Here is a 17,879-nt window from a genome sequence, read left to right as displayed (position 1 = left end):
TCTCCCTTTGCTGAGCCTTGGCAGAGCAGCATGGCTGCATTTTTTTTGGGCTAGGCAAGCCATGTTCCATGGGTAGTTGCTCCCAGTTTTCCTGTAGCCTGTGTTTATGGATGTGGGTGGGGATGAAAGAGTTTACAGTACACAGTAGTGACATGAGATCCAAACCCTGCCTAAGGCATTTTGGAGTAATTGAAGAGCAGAAACATATAGAAGCAGCACAGAGAAATTTAGGTCCTAAGAGCCAGATGGTTCCTCCTCTGTTCCCCGGCTCAGGAATGCACCAGGGATGGCAGAGTGTGGCCTGGCTTAGGTGTTCTCCCTTGAGGAACCTAACAATGACCAGTGCTGCTGTTACCCTGTCTGCATCTTTAATCATTCCCATACAAAGATTGTGCATGCCAGCGTGGCCCAGGGAAAATTATCCTGGAACAGACACCTGATGGGCATAAATCAGAAAAACTGCTTGGTAATCTTGGAAACCAAAGCTGTTTCTTGTGAGCTGTGTCCTGGTTCCCTAGGAAAAAGTCTCTGTCTTTTCTAAATATTCAGCTTCCACTTGGGCACAAAGAGTTGTGGTGAATTTGGGGCACCTTATTCTTTTCTCCTGCTGCTAAATTCTTATCTTCAAACTGAAGTTATTTAAGTGGAATCTGCGGAGCTGTACAATTGTGACAAAGAACAGGCTTTTTCCATCTGGGATAAATAGAGCATGTGCTTTGAAATTCTCCTGGGGAAGTAAAAGGAGAACATTTAAAATGAAAGTAAGGCTCTATGCATTGAAATCTTGAGGCTGGTCCGGTGAAATCCCAGTGATCCACAGTAAAAACGAGGAGTATTTCTCTGTGGGATTTAGGGATGAAGTTATGGCCTTATCGCTGAATTCTGAGGCCTTTCCTGAGCTTTATTCTGCAGCTGCAATGTTCACTAAGCACATTTTTCAACCTGTACCTACTGAGATGAAGTGAGATAGGGAGAAGATAAGGTGAAATTAGATATTGGAGATTGCATTCCAGGGCAAGAGCCGTTCTGCCTTGGCATTCCACCATGGTTTTGGTGATGTTGATTCCCTTGGAATTGCTGCAACCTTTCTCTTCTTCACAGGGTGAAGAATTAATTCACTTAGAGGGGAAGTGCTGTCCTGAATGTATCTCCAGCCACAGTTACTGTGTTTACAAAGAACATACCAAAGCTGTGAGTATCCTTGTACTTTGCAGCAGGGATTAGTGAGTTCTGCTCAAAGGTTTGAAGGGGTTGGCTCCGCCACTCCAGTTCTGAGATGGATATTATTTGCAAGTGTAGCAGAAAAATAACCCATTAATATTGTGTTTGCAGATTGCTTTTGCAGCTTGCAGAAACACTTGTGTGGATCTGCTGCAGAATTTCAGTTTTCCTTGCTCTCCTTTGTGCAGTTCAATCAATCATTTCCCTTTAATATTTAATATCCCTACTCAGAGGTTTCCTGCACATTTCATAAAGATAGTTGATTTTAATCCTATCAAGTAGAGGCTACAGAGCTGGGGCACTGTGTAGCTTTCTGCCAACATATTCTACTGATTATAATCTTTACTGCAACAGGAGCCCATCATTAATATTTTCAAGGAACTTCCCTCTGAAGTTAAAGAGAAAGGAAACATTGACTATCTCGGTTTAAATATACCAGTAGTGGACTTTTCATTGCCCTCACAGATGGGGACTGGAGCTGGTTGCTCTCTTTGCCAACAAATGTGGGAAATGGGAATTTTAACATTGTTTGGGGCTTTTTTTAGATGCTGAGCCTTTCTTTGCTCAGATCCCTTTCTCTGGCCCAGGAGAGCTAAAACACTCAGGTGTGAGTTTTTTTCCAGTTGGTGCTTTGTCCTTTCTGAGAGAGGAGCTGGCAGAAAAGCTTTGTGAGCGTTTAAAATGCCTGCTCTCTTTTCCTGTGGACCCCTTCACCCCTGCGCCTGGCAAATCCGCTCGGTGCCGAGGCTTTCCGTGTGTGTTTCTCCTGCAGAGCGGGGAGACGTGGACAGAAGGGCCGTGCCGGGAATGCGAGTGCCGGGATGCGGCGGTGACCTGCTTCCAGCGCTCCTGCCCGCCCTGCCCGCGGGGCAGCTGGCCCCTGCAGGCCAAGGGAGACTGCTGTCCCCGCTGCCAGCCAGGTACAATTCCTTCTTCTGGAATCCCCTGCAGCCTCCGCTCCCCCAGCACCAGTCTGATCACCGCCTTGGTGATCATCTCGCCTCCAGTTTTCGGTTGCTAATTAACTCATTTTCGTACAATTTAGTTCTGAGATAAGTTTGAGGCTCCCGGTGACTTCCTCTGGTTTAAATGACAGCTTTCTTTTCTTACTCCTCGGGTTTGGTGTTTTGGAAGTGTTTTGTCTTTTTTCTTTTTTTTCTGCCACTGCTCCTTTCTAAATCCTGGCGTGAGTTTTGGAGTTTATGGCCTCCTGATTATTTCTTGGGAGTGGGAAGAATAAAGAATGTGCCTACACTGTTATGCCAGAAGCTCACCTGGGGCTGAATGGCTGCCAGTTAATAATTGTTTGGAAAGGCTAGCATAGCCTTGGGTTATATGGTAATTTTGCCTATAAATTCCTTTTTCTCCAGGATATTGTCATTCCTCTGGATTTACATTTGGTGGTTGGGAGGCTTGAGCTGTAGGTTGCTGGTTCTTTTTGGTAGCTAGCTCTTCTTGTTGCAGTCATATAACTTTGGTTTTATCAGGATGCTCCAGTTAATGCTTTGTCTCAGTAAAAAAAGAAAATGGCTTCACAGTTTAATTGTGCTGGAGTGCCTGGGCACATTTACCAGCTTCTTGTTTTAAAGCTTGTTATTTGCTGCATGCTAATGGAAATGCAAAGCACTACGGGAAGAAAAGTGAGGTAAAAAGGTTTGGACAGTTCCATCGGAACTGTCCTGGATTTTTGAGAGGGAACAGCATCTGCACAGGCTGCAGAGGAAGGGATAGACGATGAAGAAGTGCCTCTGTCTGCTGGTTATCCTTGAAAAAGTGGCCATTTAGCTTTCCATTTTGGAAAACCTAGGCTTTGGAGTCGTGGTATTCGACATACAGAGCCAAGCCTGCATTTTTTTGTGTCCTGAAAGGTAGCTGGCAATTTCCCTTACCCAAGCCTGCTCTTTCCCCCCTGTGTTTTTCTGTCTTGCAGTGGTGAGGGATGAGAAACAAATGCAAAATGCAGTCTGCAGCAGTTCAATCTCTGAGCCCAGAACACCAGCCCCTGCTGCATCTGCTTCCATAAAGCCAGCAAAAATTGATTGCTGCTTTTTAGAGATGTACTGGGGGAAGCTGGCAAAGAGAACCCACTCCTTCAGCCAGGGGAAAGCAAAAAGCCCCTGGCACTGCTGTATTTATGTTAAAAGCAGCAAATATTCCCTCTCACTGAGAGCTTTTGGCTTGGAGCCTCACTGAGAACACTTGGCTGGGAGCAGAGGGACTTGTTTTGTAGCTAGAGAAAAATTGTTCTGTTTTGTGTCTCTCCCAAGTACCTGTGGCCAGGAAGAACTTCTGTGGTGCTGTGGCATCAAGGTTTTTCTGGAGGGGAAGCAGTCTGCCACCTCTACTCTGACCTGGGATTGACACAGAGTCGTAACCTACTGCAGGGTTTGGCTTAAGGAATCTCAAATTCAGATTGTTTTGGGCCGTTAATTCCTGGTGACTTACAATTTTTACTGCTTAGAAACCATGTGGACAATGAATACCCTTTTAATCAATTGCCTAGAAAATCTGAGTCTATATAATGACTTCTCACATACTAAATAGAGCAATAAAATATTTAGCCTCTTTGATATAATCTAGTAGATAAAAACCCACTCCAAAGCTAACACACCTTGTACCACCCAAAGAAATAAGCGATGAATTTCACTTTGCTTTGTTTTGCTCCTTCCTGACTGCCAACACTGGTTCTGTTTCCCCCCTCTGTGTGCTCCCCCTGTGCCAGGTGAATGCCACCCAGACTGTGTGAGCTGCTCCCAGGCCTCTGATCACTGTGACTCCTGCCGGGACCCCAGGAAGCTGCTGCAGGGTGGGCGCTGTGTGGAGAAGTGTGCGAGGGGCTTCTACCAGCATAGGGGGGCCTGCCTAGGTAATTCCTGCCAGGGGTTAGACCCCCTTCTCTGCTGCACACTGTACTTTTGACTGTGGGATCCCACGGGTTCCTTCTAAAGAGATTGCTAGGTTTTTGTGGGAAAAGCATCCAGGCACGTGCTGTGTTGTAACCACAAGGCTTTGTGAGGTTTTCTTGAACTCTTTAGCCAAAGTACGGCAAAATCGTCTCATTTTGTCAGAGCAAGTGGGGGGTCTTTCTGCATCAGGGGTGTGGGATTGATTTTTCTCCTCTCCTCTTTCTCCTGGAAGCCTGCAATGAAAGCTGCTCAGCCTGCACCAATGGATTTGAGTGTTCCTCCTGCCAGACACCCCTGCTGCTGAAGGACGGGCAGTGTGTGGCTTCCTGCGGGAAGGGCCACGTTCAGGATCAGCTCCTCTGCACAGGTACCTCCAAGCCAAAAGGGATGCAGTTCTCTGTGATGGCCAAAGAGCAGGCAAAAGTTGTACCTGGGCTATGAGAACCCTCTCTCTTGAGGCATCTGCTGTTGACATAGGTGTTAATGTTCACCCTAGAGTACAGGAAGGAGTGAGTGAACAGAGGAACCAAGTCATACAGGGTAAAATTGATCACTATTCATGATGATTCCTCCATGGATAAGTTCTGTTGTGTGTTTCTTTGACTTCAGTTCAGACTGTCTGCACCTGCTCATGCCAGACCTTTCAGGATACGGTACTTTGAGGTGTACAGAAAGTTGCTTGGGGGGGCGGGGGATTGATAGGACTCAGGAAATACTTTCTGGGGAGGTTTCCTGCTTTGTTTTGCCATTCATTCAATCCATACTGTGCATTCTTCCTGGAAGAGCTCACTGCTCTCAGGAAGCATTTTTACAGAGTAAATTGGCAATTCTATAAAATCCTTGAGATGTGTCTAAATCCTTTATCTTAGCAGTTGGAAAGACTGAGAACAAGATTCAGAAGTTAGCTTTCTCTTTGATGGAACGATGACAGTGCTTTTTATGAGCTTCCCCTGCTCCTTTGAAATACTTTAAACTCTTCCCAAACTGTAAAGCAGCTGCTTTTTCATCATGGCAGTTTAATTGTTTTCTCTAAAATTAACACTTTTCTCATCTTGATGTTGGCCTTTTTAGAAGGCTTCTAATTATTTCTGCAGCTCTGATTCAGCAGAGGCGTGGAGCAAATGCTTAACTTCTGAGCCATCACTTTAATTTTTTTGGAACTAACCCTCCTGCTCAGAAGTAAATACAGGCTGAGGGCTTTTGGCACATTTCAGGGCAAAGCACTTTAGATGGTAAGTCCAGCTTCCTTTTCTGAAGTGGTTTCCCTTGAAGAGCTGACCACCTGTTTCAGGTTTTGAAAGTCGAAAAAAACCTCTGTCCTCCAGCAGCCACTACAGCTCAGGGCACAATTGTGGATGTATAAATAGACAAGAGAGCCCAGTCCAAAAGAATTTATAGGCTTAAGTATCTCATAATCTTCTACTTCATTTGGTTTTGTTTTATCATTTCCTTTCCACCTGCTCGTGGTGTTTTAATTGGCAGTACCCATGTGCTGCTGAAGGGGTAGGGAAAGGCTAATGTTTCATTTTACTGCTGGTTTGTAGATTACTGATTGTACACTCCATCCGAATTTGCAGTCACACATGCATGTAGCAGAATGTTGCTGGGAAAATTTGTTCCTCTTTCCTCAAGGGAATTAAACCAATTTGCTTTAGTTCTGCCTGGCTGCATTTTCTGCATAAAGTCAAAGCGGTGAAGAAACTCTTACATTTCAAATGTGGTCTGTAATGCATGGCCATTCACTCTTCCCTTGTATCCTCTTTATTTCTGCAAATCTCTAATCAGATTGTCGAGATGGGCCTCAGACTGCTCCAAAAGATTTTCCTCATAATGGTTTTAACATCCACAATAAACATCTTCCAAAATCACAGAAAGGGTGAACTAGACTGTGTTAATTGCTATAGTTCCAGTAAACTCCCTCTTGAGGAATTTGCTCTGGACTTGAAAGAGACTTTATACCAGGTTTCTTGCTCTGTCCTCTTGTTGAAACACTCCTGTCTGTGTGGTAGAAAAACACAGTGAACTAGCCTTTCCTTTTGTTCATGTTTTATAACAGTTGGTCTAATTGAGTCTCTTTTGAATTTTTGATTACTGTTGTCCAATCTCTGCCCTATTTTAATCCCACACTGGGGTTATTTCCTGTCCCCATCCCTCCACTTGCTTCTGTGAAGAATTAAAACCATTAAGAGAAAGTGAAATTGAGAATAAAAGGTAGTAAGTTCAGTTATGGTACAGTGGATTTAAAGATCACAGTTGAGTTTGTGTCGGGCAGAGTGGTGGATTCTCCCTTGGCAGAAACAGAGCTCCCCCACCAAAGGCAAAGCAAAAGGAAGCAAAAATAAACTGTGTTGGCATGGTAGAATGGAAGGGCTCAAAGGACTTGCAGTGTTCTATGCTCTCACTGCATTTTTCTAACTTAATTATTAATGTTTTCAGGATTATTCAAAAGCCCAGGCAGAACTGGAGTGTTTCTGCTTTCATCTCCCAAAATGCGAATGTTAAAGTGTGTAACTTGACACTAACAGACCCGGCTCACTCTGAAGCAAAGCACTTGGATTTCTGCTCCCTAAGTGTTGCCTTTCCCTGCTGTCCCTGGCTGTGGAGGATCCTCCAGGATCTGAGGCTGAGTGTGGCTGAGCTGAGCTTGCCCACCTCCCAGGGAGAAGTGCAGGGGAGAGGTGGCACAGATTGGTGGGATCCCAAAGCCCAGCAGTGCCTTCTGTGTCCTTACTGGGACACCACTGGCATTGCCCTCCTGCTGTGGTCAGATCTGGGAGGCTTTCACATATCTGCAGAAGAGACAGTTTAGTGAGCTGCAGAACAGCCCCTAAAAATCCCAGCTGGAAATAGCCAGGGGGGTGGAAAGAGCTTCCTGACCATGCAGCCACTGCTGTTGTTTTATTTTCACTCAGCCACTTCATTGCTGCAGGCAAAGATGTTTGGGCTGACAGTGGCTCATTGAATCCTTCCAATTTTCCCTTGTTCTTTCTGTGGAGTTGGTGCCTGGCTGTTTGGGTGAGGAGCAGCTGTTGAGCCTGGCAGTGAACAAGTGCTGAAAGAGCCAGGGATTCTGGAGTCAGGGGGTGTAATCATGGAATCAGGGAATTACAATGGTTTGGGTTGGAAGAGACTGTAAAGATTATCATGTTCCAACCCCTCTGATGTGGACATCTTCCACTAGCCCAGGCTGCTCAGAACTCCATCCAACCTGGCCTTGGATACTTCCAGGGATGGGGCAGCCACAGCTTTTCCAGGCTACCTGTGCCAGGGCCTCAGCACCCTCACAGGGCTTTGCCAAGGGCCAGCAAGAGCCAACTGGTAACTCTCTAAAATCAGAGTCAGGCTGCCAGCAGGGAAAAGTGTCTCTTGGAAAGGAGCAGCACCTCTAGGGAGGAATTGAGAACATTGCAAATGACTGAGAATGTTCAGATATGCTGACATACTGAGGCAGGTTAACAGGCAGGGGTCCCAGCTGTGCAGTGGGAAGTCTGCAATTAAAGGGTCCAAGTCCTGGCACCCACTCTTTCAAAAGCATGTTGAAAGTTAGACTGAGCTCAGAGAGGAGCAAAACAGGCAGGTCTGGAAGGTGAAGTGAGGACATTTCACTGCTTAGACATTTACAGCATGAAATCATACTCTGCAGTTAACTTTTGAGTGTAGACGTGCCCTGAGAATCATCCAAGCTGGAATGAGATGCAGGATTTTGTATCAGCAAGGGAAATTATTGACTGTAGCAGGAAACTGTGCACCAGCTCTGCCTTGGGATAGGATGGTTGGTGTTTGTTGTGTTGGGATTGTGAGGGGAAGATCCTATCCAGTACAGGATGCCCAGGGTCCTTTTGAGACACCCCTCACATTGGAGTGCTCAGGAACCAAAAGAGCCACAGCATTCTGGAATGATCCGGAAGGAGGTGGAAGGAAAGAAGATGCAGGAGGGTGAGAAGGGGAGAGTAAACAGCTAATCAAGACAAGAAAAGGGAAAATAAACCAAGGTGGAAGTGTGGAGGAGTATCCAGAATGCCAAAGCACCGTGTGCTGGGCATGAGCTCAAATGTGCCATGTCTTTCCTTCTGAGCACTCCCTGTTCTAAGCCCAGGTGTTCCAGTTCCCTCCATGTGAGGTGGAGCTGACAGCTCTTCCCTGTCTTGGGCAGCACAGAAATCCCCTGGGATGAGGTGTTATGCCCTTCTGTGCCACATGAGTCCTGTATAACGTGCTCTTAGTTCTGTGGATGAGCTGCTGCTGTTTCTGCTTTGCAGTGGTGCTATTCACAGTTGAGTTTTTCTTGGGTGGCTTCAACTTCAGACATGTTTGCAGGGCAAACATCAAGAAGTTCCCTTTTTCCCACCTGCCACAGACTGGGAGCACAAGCACGTACCCGCCTTATTGTGAAATAATAAATTGCAGAACATCTTTGGAACACAGGTGGGTGTAATTGAGAAAAAAAAAAAAAAAAAACAACAACAAAAAAAAACAACCCAAAATCTTAACAGCTTAACAGAACTGTAATTTGCACCATTCCTGCAACACTGGTAGCACAGGATTTGATAGGAGTCTGTGTCCCTTATTTTCCCCAGGAATTACTCAGGCTGATTATGTGAGGATTCCTGATCAGTCCCTTCTACACCTGGAAAGACAGGAGGAGTTGTTTCTTGGGAGCAGGCTGGCCTGTTTTTCATTCTGCCAAACCTTGGCTGCAGCCCTGCAGCATGGTTCTGTGTTTGTGCCCAGAGCTGGGTTACTGTCAGCAGTCACCCCGAGGATCTGAGTTTTAATCAGCCTGTGATGGGATCTCTTCCTATTTCCCTTTGTGCTTGTGCAGCCCCAGGGATTTCACAGTGTTCCCAACACTCTTCCTGGGCTGATAACAGCCTCACTAACTGCTCTGATCTGTGCAAAAATGCAGCTGGAAGTTGTCTTGCTGGCATGGCTTGTTTGAAAGATTCTAACCCAAAAGCAGCAGTGAGTTGTGTTTGTTATTTTTCATCTTCTGTTGCAGTGAAAGCCTGAGCAAACCTGGGAAGAACTGAAGTGGTGCAGGCTCTTTGTTGTAAAGAGCTGGCTGGAAGCGGGTTGTTGGCTAATCCCAGGCTTTTCTCCCCTGCAGCCTGTCACGAGTCCTGCTCCTCGTGCTGGGGAGCTGCTGAGAACCATTGCCTGTCCTGCCAAGACCCATCACACGTGGTCCAAGAGGGGCTCTGCCTGGCCAGCTGTGCCCAGGGGTTCTACCCAAAGGATGGCATCTGCACTGGTAAATACCTGTGAGAGAAATGCTCTGCATGAGCAGGAATCAATATTTCATTTAGCCGTTCAGCAGCTGTGACTTAATTCATGTCTGACAAGGCAGCTGCACCTTGTGCATTCATACTGGATGAGGCAAGCTGCTGTTTGTTTGTAAGATTATTAATTCATTTACACGAATCAGATGCTGAAAGGTTTCAGGGGTTTTTCCTCGCCGAACAGCTTGAAAACCTGAGTTGTTTCTGAGGGCTTGACAAATCCATTTGTCTGCGGAAAGAAAAATGGTCTTTGCCAGCAGGTTCCTGTAAATTTAATTATAATTCAGCATCACAGTAACTAATACCTGCACAGCAGATGTGCCTTGGGAGCTGGGAAGGTTTGCTGGGAAAAAGGGAGAAGAGTTGGCTAGAGGGAATTAAAAGACCTAAGTCAAACAGATCCCGAAGGGAGAAAAAAAAATCTCAAATAAGGAATCTCACATTTGCCACATGCATTCCAGTCTAACCTGGACTGCTGTTGGCAGCCACCTCCAGTTGGGAGGACTATCCATGGTCAATCAGGGCTTGTTGGGTTTCTGGTGTGTGTGGGCCACACCTCTGTAGAAAGAGCCTAAAAGCTGAAATGTGGTGGCATAATTGTTGCTATTTGTGCTTATTCCGGATAACCAGGTTACCCTTCATTTTGGTCCATGTCTCTACCAGGCAGTTTTATTCACCTATGTTTTAAGTGTGCAGGCTTGAAATCTTGTAGCTGAAAAAGAAATTTAACTCTGGTTTGGTTTTTATTGCCAGTGGTTTTTTGAAACCCCATAGCTGTTCCTTGAAACCTCTGAGGTTCAGACCTTTTGCCTTCTACCAAAAGCCATGCATTTTGATACCCAGCTGGAGATCTGCTTTGTCTAGTGAAAAGAAACAGAAATTGGTTAAGTAAAATGCTTGACTCTTCTAAATATCCAGCAGCATATTGCCTTAGGGAAGCCAGAGTTCCATGGGGCTCTTGGACAACAGGTCAGTTCACTTCAGAGCTGGTTGCCTGGGATAATAGGGACCACAGGAATTGACAGGAAAAATTATTATGCTTGATTTTATCTGCATTTTCCCACTTGGAAGAAAAAGGGGAGGGGGAAATGACCATTTTTTGAAATCACCTTTTCCCCCCGCTCCTTCCTGAACAGTCTGGTAACTGCTGCTTGCTGTCCACTGCCATGTAAAGATTTATAGGGCAGTTTCCATACATGGGGAGAGGCTGATGGCTCTGCTGTTCTTCCCTAATTGAGTGCATGTCATTAATGAGCTGTTCTCTTGGCAGCTTGTGGCCAGTCCTGTGAGAGGTGCTCCCCAGAGGCAGGCAGGTGTGTGAGCTGTGCTGCAGGGAAGCTGTTACATGAGGGGAAGTGCATCCCTCAGTGCCCAGACAGACATTTCCCGAGTGCCAGTGGAAGATGCAGAGGTAAGAGGTGTATTTTTGCATCATGACCCTGTCCTAGGCTCTCAGGGCACCCTCCTCTTGTTGTCTGCTCTTCTCCAGATGTGGGGAGGGAATTTTAAGAGCACAGAAATGAGAGTGGGGACAGGAAATTTTTCATTTCTTTGTTCATTTTCTTCGGTTCACTTGGGATGGATTGTTTCAAATAACTTCTTTTCCTTGTGAGACACCCTGAGATACATGTTCAAAACATCCTGTGAGAGAGAGTTATTACTGTTACTGCTTATTCATAAATGGGCACTTCAACTCTTGTTAGTTCACCTAGCTGGGTCTCATTCCAGCTGGGAGTTCTCTACAGCTGGAGAAGGCTGTAGTCAGCAACACTACTCTCAAGGAGTAAAAATGGGTTGTTTCAGTGTGCTCTGCTTCTTTATCAGCTTGTCACGCTTCATGCTCCACGTGCCAGGGACCTCTGGCCACTCACTGCACCTCCTGTTCCTTCCCTCTGGCATTGCACCAGGGCCAGTGCCTGGAGAACTGTGGAGAGGGTTTTTACCAGGATCACAACATCTGCAAGGGTAAGCTCTGCACTTGGAATAAGTTCCCCAGCTGCTGTAAACCAGGTTTTGTTTTCCTTTTATCCTATGCTGAAGCAGTCAATGCTTAATTCCTGCCTTTCCTGCTGATTGTTTTCTGCTTTGAGAAGAAGTGAATTTTCCCACATACTTTCTGCTTTCACACCCCCAGGATTTTGTGATTTCAGGGACTTTTTCTTTTTTTTTCCTTTTCTGTGTACGCTGCAGAAATAAATGTACATTGCTTCCAGGTTTTTCTCAATATGAGTTAAGAGGTGGGTGAAATTCCACATACAGCTGGTATGAAATTCCACATATACCTAGTATGAAAATCCACATATCCTAGTATGAAATTCCACATACATCATCTGGTAGATTTGTAAAGACTGAGGTCATCTTTGCAGTAGTGGGAAAAGCGAAAATTGGGAAGGTGAATTTCTGCTTCATGTGAGCCCTCCACACTGTCATTTCTCGCTGTCCCTCCTAGTGAGATTGTGCTCACTGTTGCAGTTCCAGAAATTAAAGAAGAATTGGCTGACTCTGGCACAGGGCTGCAGTTTTTTATTTGTTCATCAGCTTTACTCAGGAAAAGCTGTTCCTTGGGGGTGGGAGGAGCGATGTCAAAGTATTTTCCTAAAATCCCTGTTCTGTTGTAGAAAGCATGACCAGATGTTGTTGTTGTCTCTGGGAAAGCTGTCCCTTGACCTTCTCCCTGGGAAAGCTGTGGCTCTGATGGCTCTCTCCCCCTGTGCCCAGGTTGCCACCCATCCTGCCACTCCTGCTCTGGCCCAGGGGCCGCACGCTGCCTGCGGTGCCGGGCGCCCGAGGACGTCCTGCAGCCTCACCTGCCTGGGGAAGGAGCTCTCCATGGCCTTTGCCTCCCTCTCTGCCCATCCCAGTTCCATGTAGATAGCACAGGAATCTGCAGAGGTGAGAAGGGCTGTTCAAAGCCCTGGGGTTTGGGTGTTTGAGGGGAGCTTGTACCGTGTTTGATTTGTACGTGCTGGGCGCCCTGTGCTTGCCTCTTGACTGCCATGAGTGCTTAAACTCTGTAACTTTCAAAATGGCATATCCTAGTACTTTTGAGGGGAAACGTAATCTACATAAGACTCATGACTAAAAGACTCAGGTACTTTCTTTTTAAATGCCTGTGTTCAAGCCTGCACAGCTCAGCTCAGCATAGCCTCCTTCCCATTGAAGCTGAGTACGTGGTTTTTAGCACTGACTTGCTTTGAAGCAGGATCAATCCTTAAATCCTTTTCAAAAAAGGCTGAGCTTTCTCCTTCTTAGCCCTTGAAGCAGGTCAAGACATCCCACAGCAGTCTTTTCTTTTGAGGAAGCTCTTCTGCTACATGCCCTGCAGCACACCTGCCATCCCTGCTCCTGAAATACCAACTGGGAAGCATTTCCATGAAGGCTAGAATCTGGAAAAGTGCGTAATGTGATGTGCACTAGGGATACCTGTGTTTTCCCACCAGTCAGAGAGATAGTGCCTTAAGTAAAGTACTAGCAGTAACAATAGTAACAGCACTACTGATGGCTATTTCTTCCTGTTGGAAAAAACTGATCTTTTAAAAGTGGACATAATTTAAGATCCAGTTATTTTAATTTTGTCTCTTTGTCTCAGCTCAGTGGAATAAGTACAAGCTCATTTTTTTTTGCTTTAGAGGATGTTAAAAAGGAAGAAGTGGCTTTTTTTTTTTTTTTTTTTTTTTTTTTAGCAATTCTGCCTTCATCAGTGACCTAAACAGGTACTCAATGCTTTGAACTGATTCCTGAAGGCATTAGTGTAGTGTACAATCCAGGCAATGGCTGTTCCTTGATGGGTAATGGGTTTTCCTGGCTGAGTCCAGGTCATGGTGTAGAAACTGTGTGAGGGAATCCCTATATCCCTGCCTCAGGTGGTTGAACAGGCCTCAGCAGAGCTCAGAGACAGCACTGTCATGGGGCAAGAATCCCAGCACAGCCCCTCATGGTATTGGCTCTGCTGTGTGGTGGTGTGGCATTAGAGTGGGGGTTTGATTTATTGTAGAAATTGATTTATTGTAGAGCGTTCAAGATATCGAGCTAGGAGCTCTCACTATAAAATACTCATGCAAGGTTTGTAGGTTCAGCCTTTTGGAAAAAGCAGACCCACAGCATTGTGCAGAACAGAAGCATGTTCATATGTAGGGCAAAATGCTGGTTTTGTAGAGTCATGGAATGGCCTGGACTGGGAGGGACCTTAAAGATCTCCTTGGCAGCCAGTTAAGTGTAGTTGTATAAATTATTTTATTTCATTAAATGTCTTCTCTCCAGCCGTGTCTCATCTCCTCAGAGTCCAGAGGTCTGTGTTCAACCCACACAGTGGAACTTGTGGCCTCCAGCCACTGCTCCAATAAATGAGGTTTTAAGCTAGTGAGTTTATGTATTTATTTAATCAGATGGCTTACTTGAAGATGGTTTGGTTTAGGGTCAGTGCCAGGAAAGAAGTGCCAGGAAAGAAGTGCCATTTTTAACTGCACTCTTCCTTCTTGCTGGATCATCCTTGTGATCAGCGTTCCCTTCAGGTGGCTAGTCCGTCCACCTCTGTGGATATTTGCTCCAGAATGGCTGATGATAACTGTGCAGTGATAGGAAACCCTGCCTGGAGTAACTGCAGGGTGATAGCAGAAGGTGATTTCAGCAGCTGGTAAGTTTGCAGAGCTCTTCCAGAGAGGACAACAGCATCACATGGCGTTGGGCAGCTCAGCTTTGCATTTCAGTAATGAACTGCGTGGGTGCAAAGAAATATTAAATATGCAGCTGTCTCTGCTTGCTCCTTATCTTCAGGAGCTGCTCTCTACTTTGTACTCCTTTCCACCTCTCACAAACAGAGCATCCTCTGAAGGAAAAATACCTTCCTGTCATCCTTGGGAAGAAAGCAATCTGGTCATACTTTGAGGCAGTAAGAAGCGAAATAACCCAGAATTAATTAGGCTTGCTGTGTGTTCTTGTTGTTCCCTTCCCTGCAGAGTGCCACTCCTCCTGTGCAGGCTGTGTGGGGAATTCTTCCGAGGACTGCACGTCTTGCCTGGCTCCTCTGGTGCTGCTGGAGGGCAGGTGCCTCCCTAGATGTCCTGAGGGGCTGTTCAGCCACGGGGATGACTGCTCCTGTGAGTGCACCTGCAGCTCTCCCTGCTGTATCCCAGTCTGTGCATTTCTCAATGTGATTAGAGAGGCTGCCAGATTTTTTGAAGCCGGGATAGTCCAATTTCAGGGAATGGAATCTCCTCCTAATGGAAGAGAGATGTACACTTGGAGTCATAAATTATACTCAGTTTTGCTCCTCAGGACTGTTTCCCTGAAGGTGTTTTGTGCTTGATTTCAGGATGGTGTTCCTAGCTTGTGTGCTGTGGAAAAAGCTCTTCCATGGACAACACTGAAAAATAAAATGCCTTTATTAGACAAAGCCTCAAATTTAGAGAGAAAAAAACCTTTTCTAAAGCTCATTCCCCTATTTATTCAATTTATTCAGCCAAGGAACAGCTCTATAAATAGATTTATTTGGCAGGCCATTGTAAAGATTCATCAGTTCTGAGGTGTGCACTGCCACCTTAGAGCTGAGGTAACTGCTGAGCGCTGCTTTACGTGGTTCCAGGCTTACATAAATGTCTTAGAAACAAAATTTCAGTGTCAGGAAAGTGGCATCTTGCAAGCTGTGTCCTTTTATTCACAGAGATCTTTGAAAGTAGTTTTTAAGAATTTTTTACTGACTGGTTAGCCATAGTATTTTTATCCCCCTCAGATCTGTAGCATGGAAATCTGACATCTGTCTTTAAAGCTGGAAGGATACAAAAGCAGTCCATGAAATATTTTTGAGCGCTCTTAAGTCACTTTCTCTGCCATGTCTTTGCTGAGCTTTCAGCAGACAGAATGGCTAATGAGCTGCGAGGGCATTCCTGCTTTAGAGATTTCAGTTTGGGAGGGCTTGGTGGAGAAATCATTCCTCAGTTTTCCTCTCATGCATATCAAGCTCCACAATGATGTTCATACAGTCCCAAGAGAAGTTTAATTTATCTCCCCTGTGCATGCTACTCTGGTTTTTTTATATGCACAAACATATGCTGCAGGGAGGAATACCAGGGTCATTCTCTCACTCTTTTTTATTGTGTGTAGATCTGTACCTTGATTAATGCAGGGAACAAATCACATTTCTTAAACTGACAACCCATTCCTCATCCTGTTTATTCAAAATGAGGATGTAAGAGCCTTCCAAACCACAACCCTGCAGGCCTGGTGCCATTAGACTATTTTAAACCCATATTTTGGGGGAGTAAATGATGGTGGGAGGTGGTGTTTTGGGAAGGGAGGGCAGAGGGTGCACCAGGAGCATAACCAGGAGTGTTAATTTTTTTCCTCAGCCTGTCATCCATCCTGCAAGACATGTCATGGCCCCTCTGACTGGGAATGCTCAACCTGCCACCCCCATGCCACTCTGGATGGTGGGAATTGCAGGACAGGCTGCAAGGAGGAGCAGTACCTCAACCTGGTGGGGTATTGTGTGGGTGAGTAAGGGATGATCTGTCTGTGCCCTTAAGCTGCTGCTTCACACTGCCAGGAAAGCTGCTTAGGTCCTGCTCAGACCTTCAGGAAAAGGAGTTAAGTTAAAATTTGTGATCCAAAGAAGCAGTTTATGGGGCCCTAAAGAAAACCTGGCGCAGTAAGCATTGCTGTGTGCATTTTTTGGGAGGTAATAGGATTTCTGGATGGGATATGCTGTGTGGGTGCTCAGTGCCTGCACTTAAGCCCATCATCTGAAACCACTGATTGCATTTATCTGTTTAAAAAGAAAAATTGCCTTTAATCCATCACACAGACACGTATAAACTTATCCTGGGAACTGCTCCAACAATTTCTGAGCTTTATCGAGCCATTTTTTTTCCCTTTATCAAAAAAAGCTACGGTGTGTGAGGCTTAATTCAGGCTGAACAGTTCCAAATGAGATAAGGAACCCTAAGAAAAGGGAAAAATGCATTAGAAGTAATAAATATATCCATTGAGGGGGTATTGTTCTCAGTTTAATATGATTTCCCTTCACAGAGCTTTCTCTTTGCTTACATCTATGTCCTGGATGTTTTTTTAATGAAAAGACTTGTTTCTTTGCTCTCTACAGCTTAATTCTATGAATCATTTCATCATCTTCCTTTTAAACAACAGTGATTGCTTTTTCTGCAGAGACAAAAACAGCAGGGAAAGAAAGTGTGTGAGGAGAAGGAAAATATCCTAAAAGTACTGTACAGCTCCTTAGGAATTCAAGTTGGGGAATCAAGATGTTTCATACAGTCAGAAAACTACAACCTGGAAATAATCCAGCATTTTAGTGTAAAGATGTGTCTCTGTCCTGTACAATTTCAGGGGATACAATGGTACTTACTAATGTCCTGGCACATCAGAGCTCTATCCACTTTATTTCTTCCACCTTATTTCCCCATTAATTTGAATTATGCATCCTATGTAAGAAGTCCCGTGGAAAAGTGGCCTTCCTCTGTAAATTTTGTTGGGAAAACCTTAGTACCATTTATCATCAATCAGGACTCTTTCTGAGGAGGGTTTATTCTACTGCTTTAATTATCCCTTTGTTTGGTGTCACAGACCAATTATCCTGCCCCCAAATCCCAGTGATCAGGGAGATGTCACAGTGCTGGGCAGGAACTGGAAGCCCTCAGGCAGTGTGGAGGGCAGTCCTTGTGGCATGGGAACCCTCAGTGTCCAGATGTTCCTTTGTCCCACTGGAGCTGTGAGAACCCTTGCAGAGGAACATAACTGAGGTTTTTTGCCTTGACAAAAAAAAGTGCTTTGGCCCCCAGATCTGCAGTCTGAAGCATGTTGCTCTTTGTGCCAAATTTATGTCTGGTGTTTAAGCGAAGAGTGTTTGTTGCCAGTTCTCCTACAGATAAAGAGCTCCACATCCAGGCTGTTAAGTTTCACTCATTCTTCTCATTCAGCACTGATTGAAATGCTGAATTTGCCCTTGCAAGTTATTAACTATCGGTTAAAGAGCAGCTGTCCCATAAAAGAGGATGTTAAAACTCCTGACACTCTCATAAGATATGATTTGCATCAGAATCTAACAAAGCTTTTTCCTGCACCTCCCAAAGCAATATATTTTTACAATTATCTTCCCATTTATCTTTAATTTCCAACCATCCAGGCTGAATTGTGTTACGGCTTATAGGGCCTGCTGTGCATTATAGCCACCTGCCATAATTTATGGACCTAGAGGGGAAAATCTTTCACAGAGGCTGGAGAAAACCAACTGTCACTCCAAACCATTGCCTAAGAATTAATGGTGTTATTGTGCATGTTACCTGAATGAGGATTGGAACATTTGCCTTGTTAATAGGAAAAAAAAAAAAGTTTTGTTTTCAGCAGTTAATCAAATAAGCATTTCACATTTAAGCAGAAGAAAGACAAACTGTCCTCAACTTTCAAAAAATCAATGAGTCTCTGAGCTCTGCTTTGGGCATGCAGAATTTGTGGCAATTCTTCC

General features: G+C 45.1%; 1 protein-coding gene across 1 annotated transcript in view; it reads left to right on the top strand.

Annotated features, from left to right (window-relative positions):
• FRAS1 (Fraser extracellular matrix complex subunit 1) overlaps nucleotides 1-17,879 on the top strand; it is a 107,676-nt gene that overhangs the window by 41,846 nt on the left and 47,951 nt on the right. The window contains exons 9-18 of the mRNA XM_083861299.1: nucleotides 1,102-1,191; nucleotides 1,994-2,141; nucleotides 3,944-4,087; nucleotides 4,360-4,494; nucleotides 9,235-9,378; nucleotides 10,677-10,817; nucleotides 11,231-11,371; nucleotides 12,125-12,298; nucleotides 14,362-14,502; nucleotides 15,751-15,894. Of these exons, the coding sequence (XP_083717425.1) occupies nucleotides 1,102-1,191; nucleotides 1,994-2,141; nucleotides 3,944-4,087; nucleotides 4,360-4,494; nucleotides 9,235-9,378; nucleotides 10,677-10,817; nucleotides 11,231-11,371; nucleotides 12,125-12,298; nucleotides 14,362-14,502; nucleotides 15,751-15,894 (1,402 nt within the window). The remainder of the gene's footprint in view (nucleotides 1-1,101; nucleotides 1,192-1,993; nucleotides 2,142-3,943; nucleotides 4,088-4,359; nucleotides 4,495-9,234; nucleotides 9,379-10,676; nucleotides 10,818-11,230; nucleotides 11,372-12,124; nucleotides 12,299-14,361; nucleotides 14,503-15,750; nucleotides 15,895-17,879) is intronic.

Source organism: Zosterops lateralis, assembly GCF_965231275.1.
Source record: "Zosterops lateralis genome assembly, chromosome: 5".
Taxonomy (NCBI): Eukaryota; Metazoa; Chordata; class Aves; order Passeriformes; family Zosteropidae; genus Zosterops; species Zosterops lateralis.
This window is presented reverse-complemented; position numbering and strand designations above follow the sequence as displayed.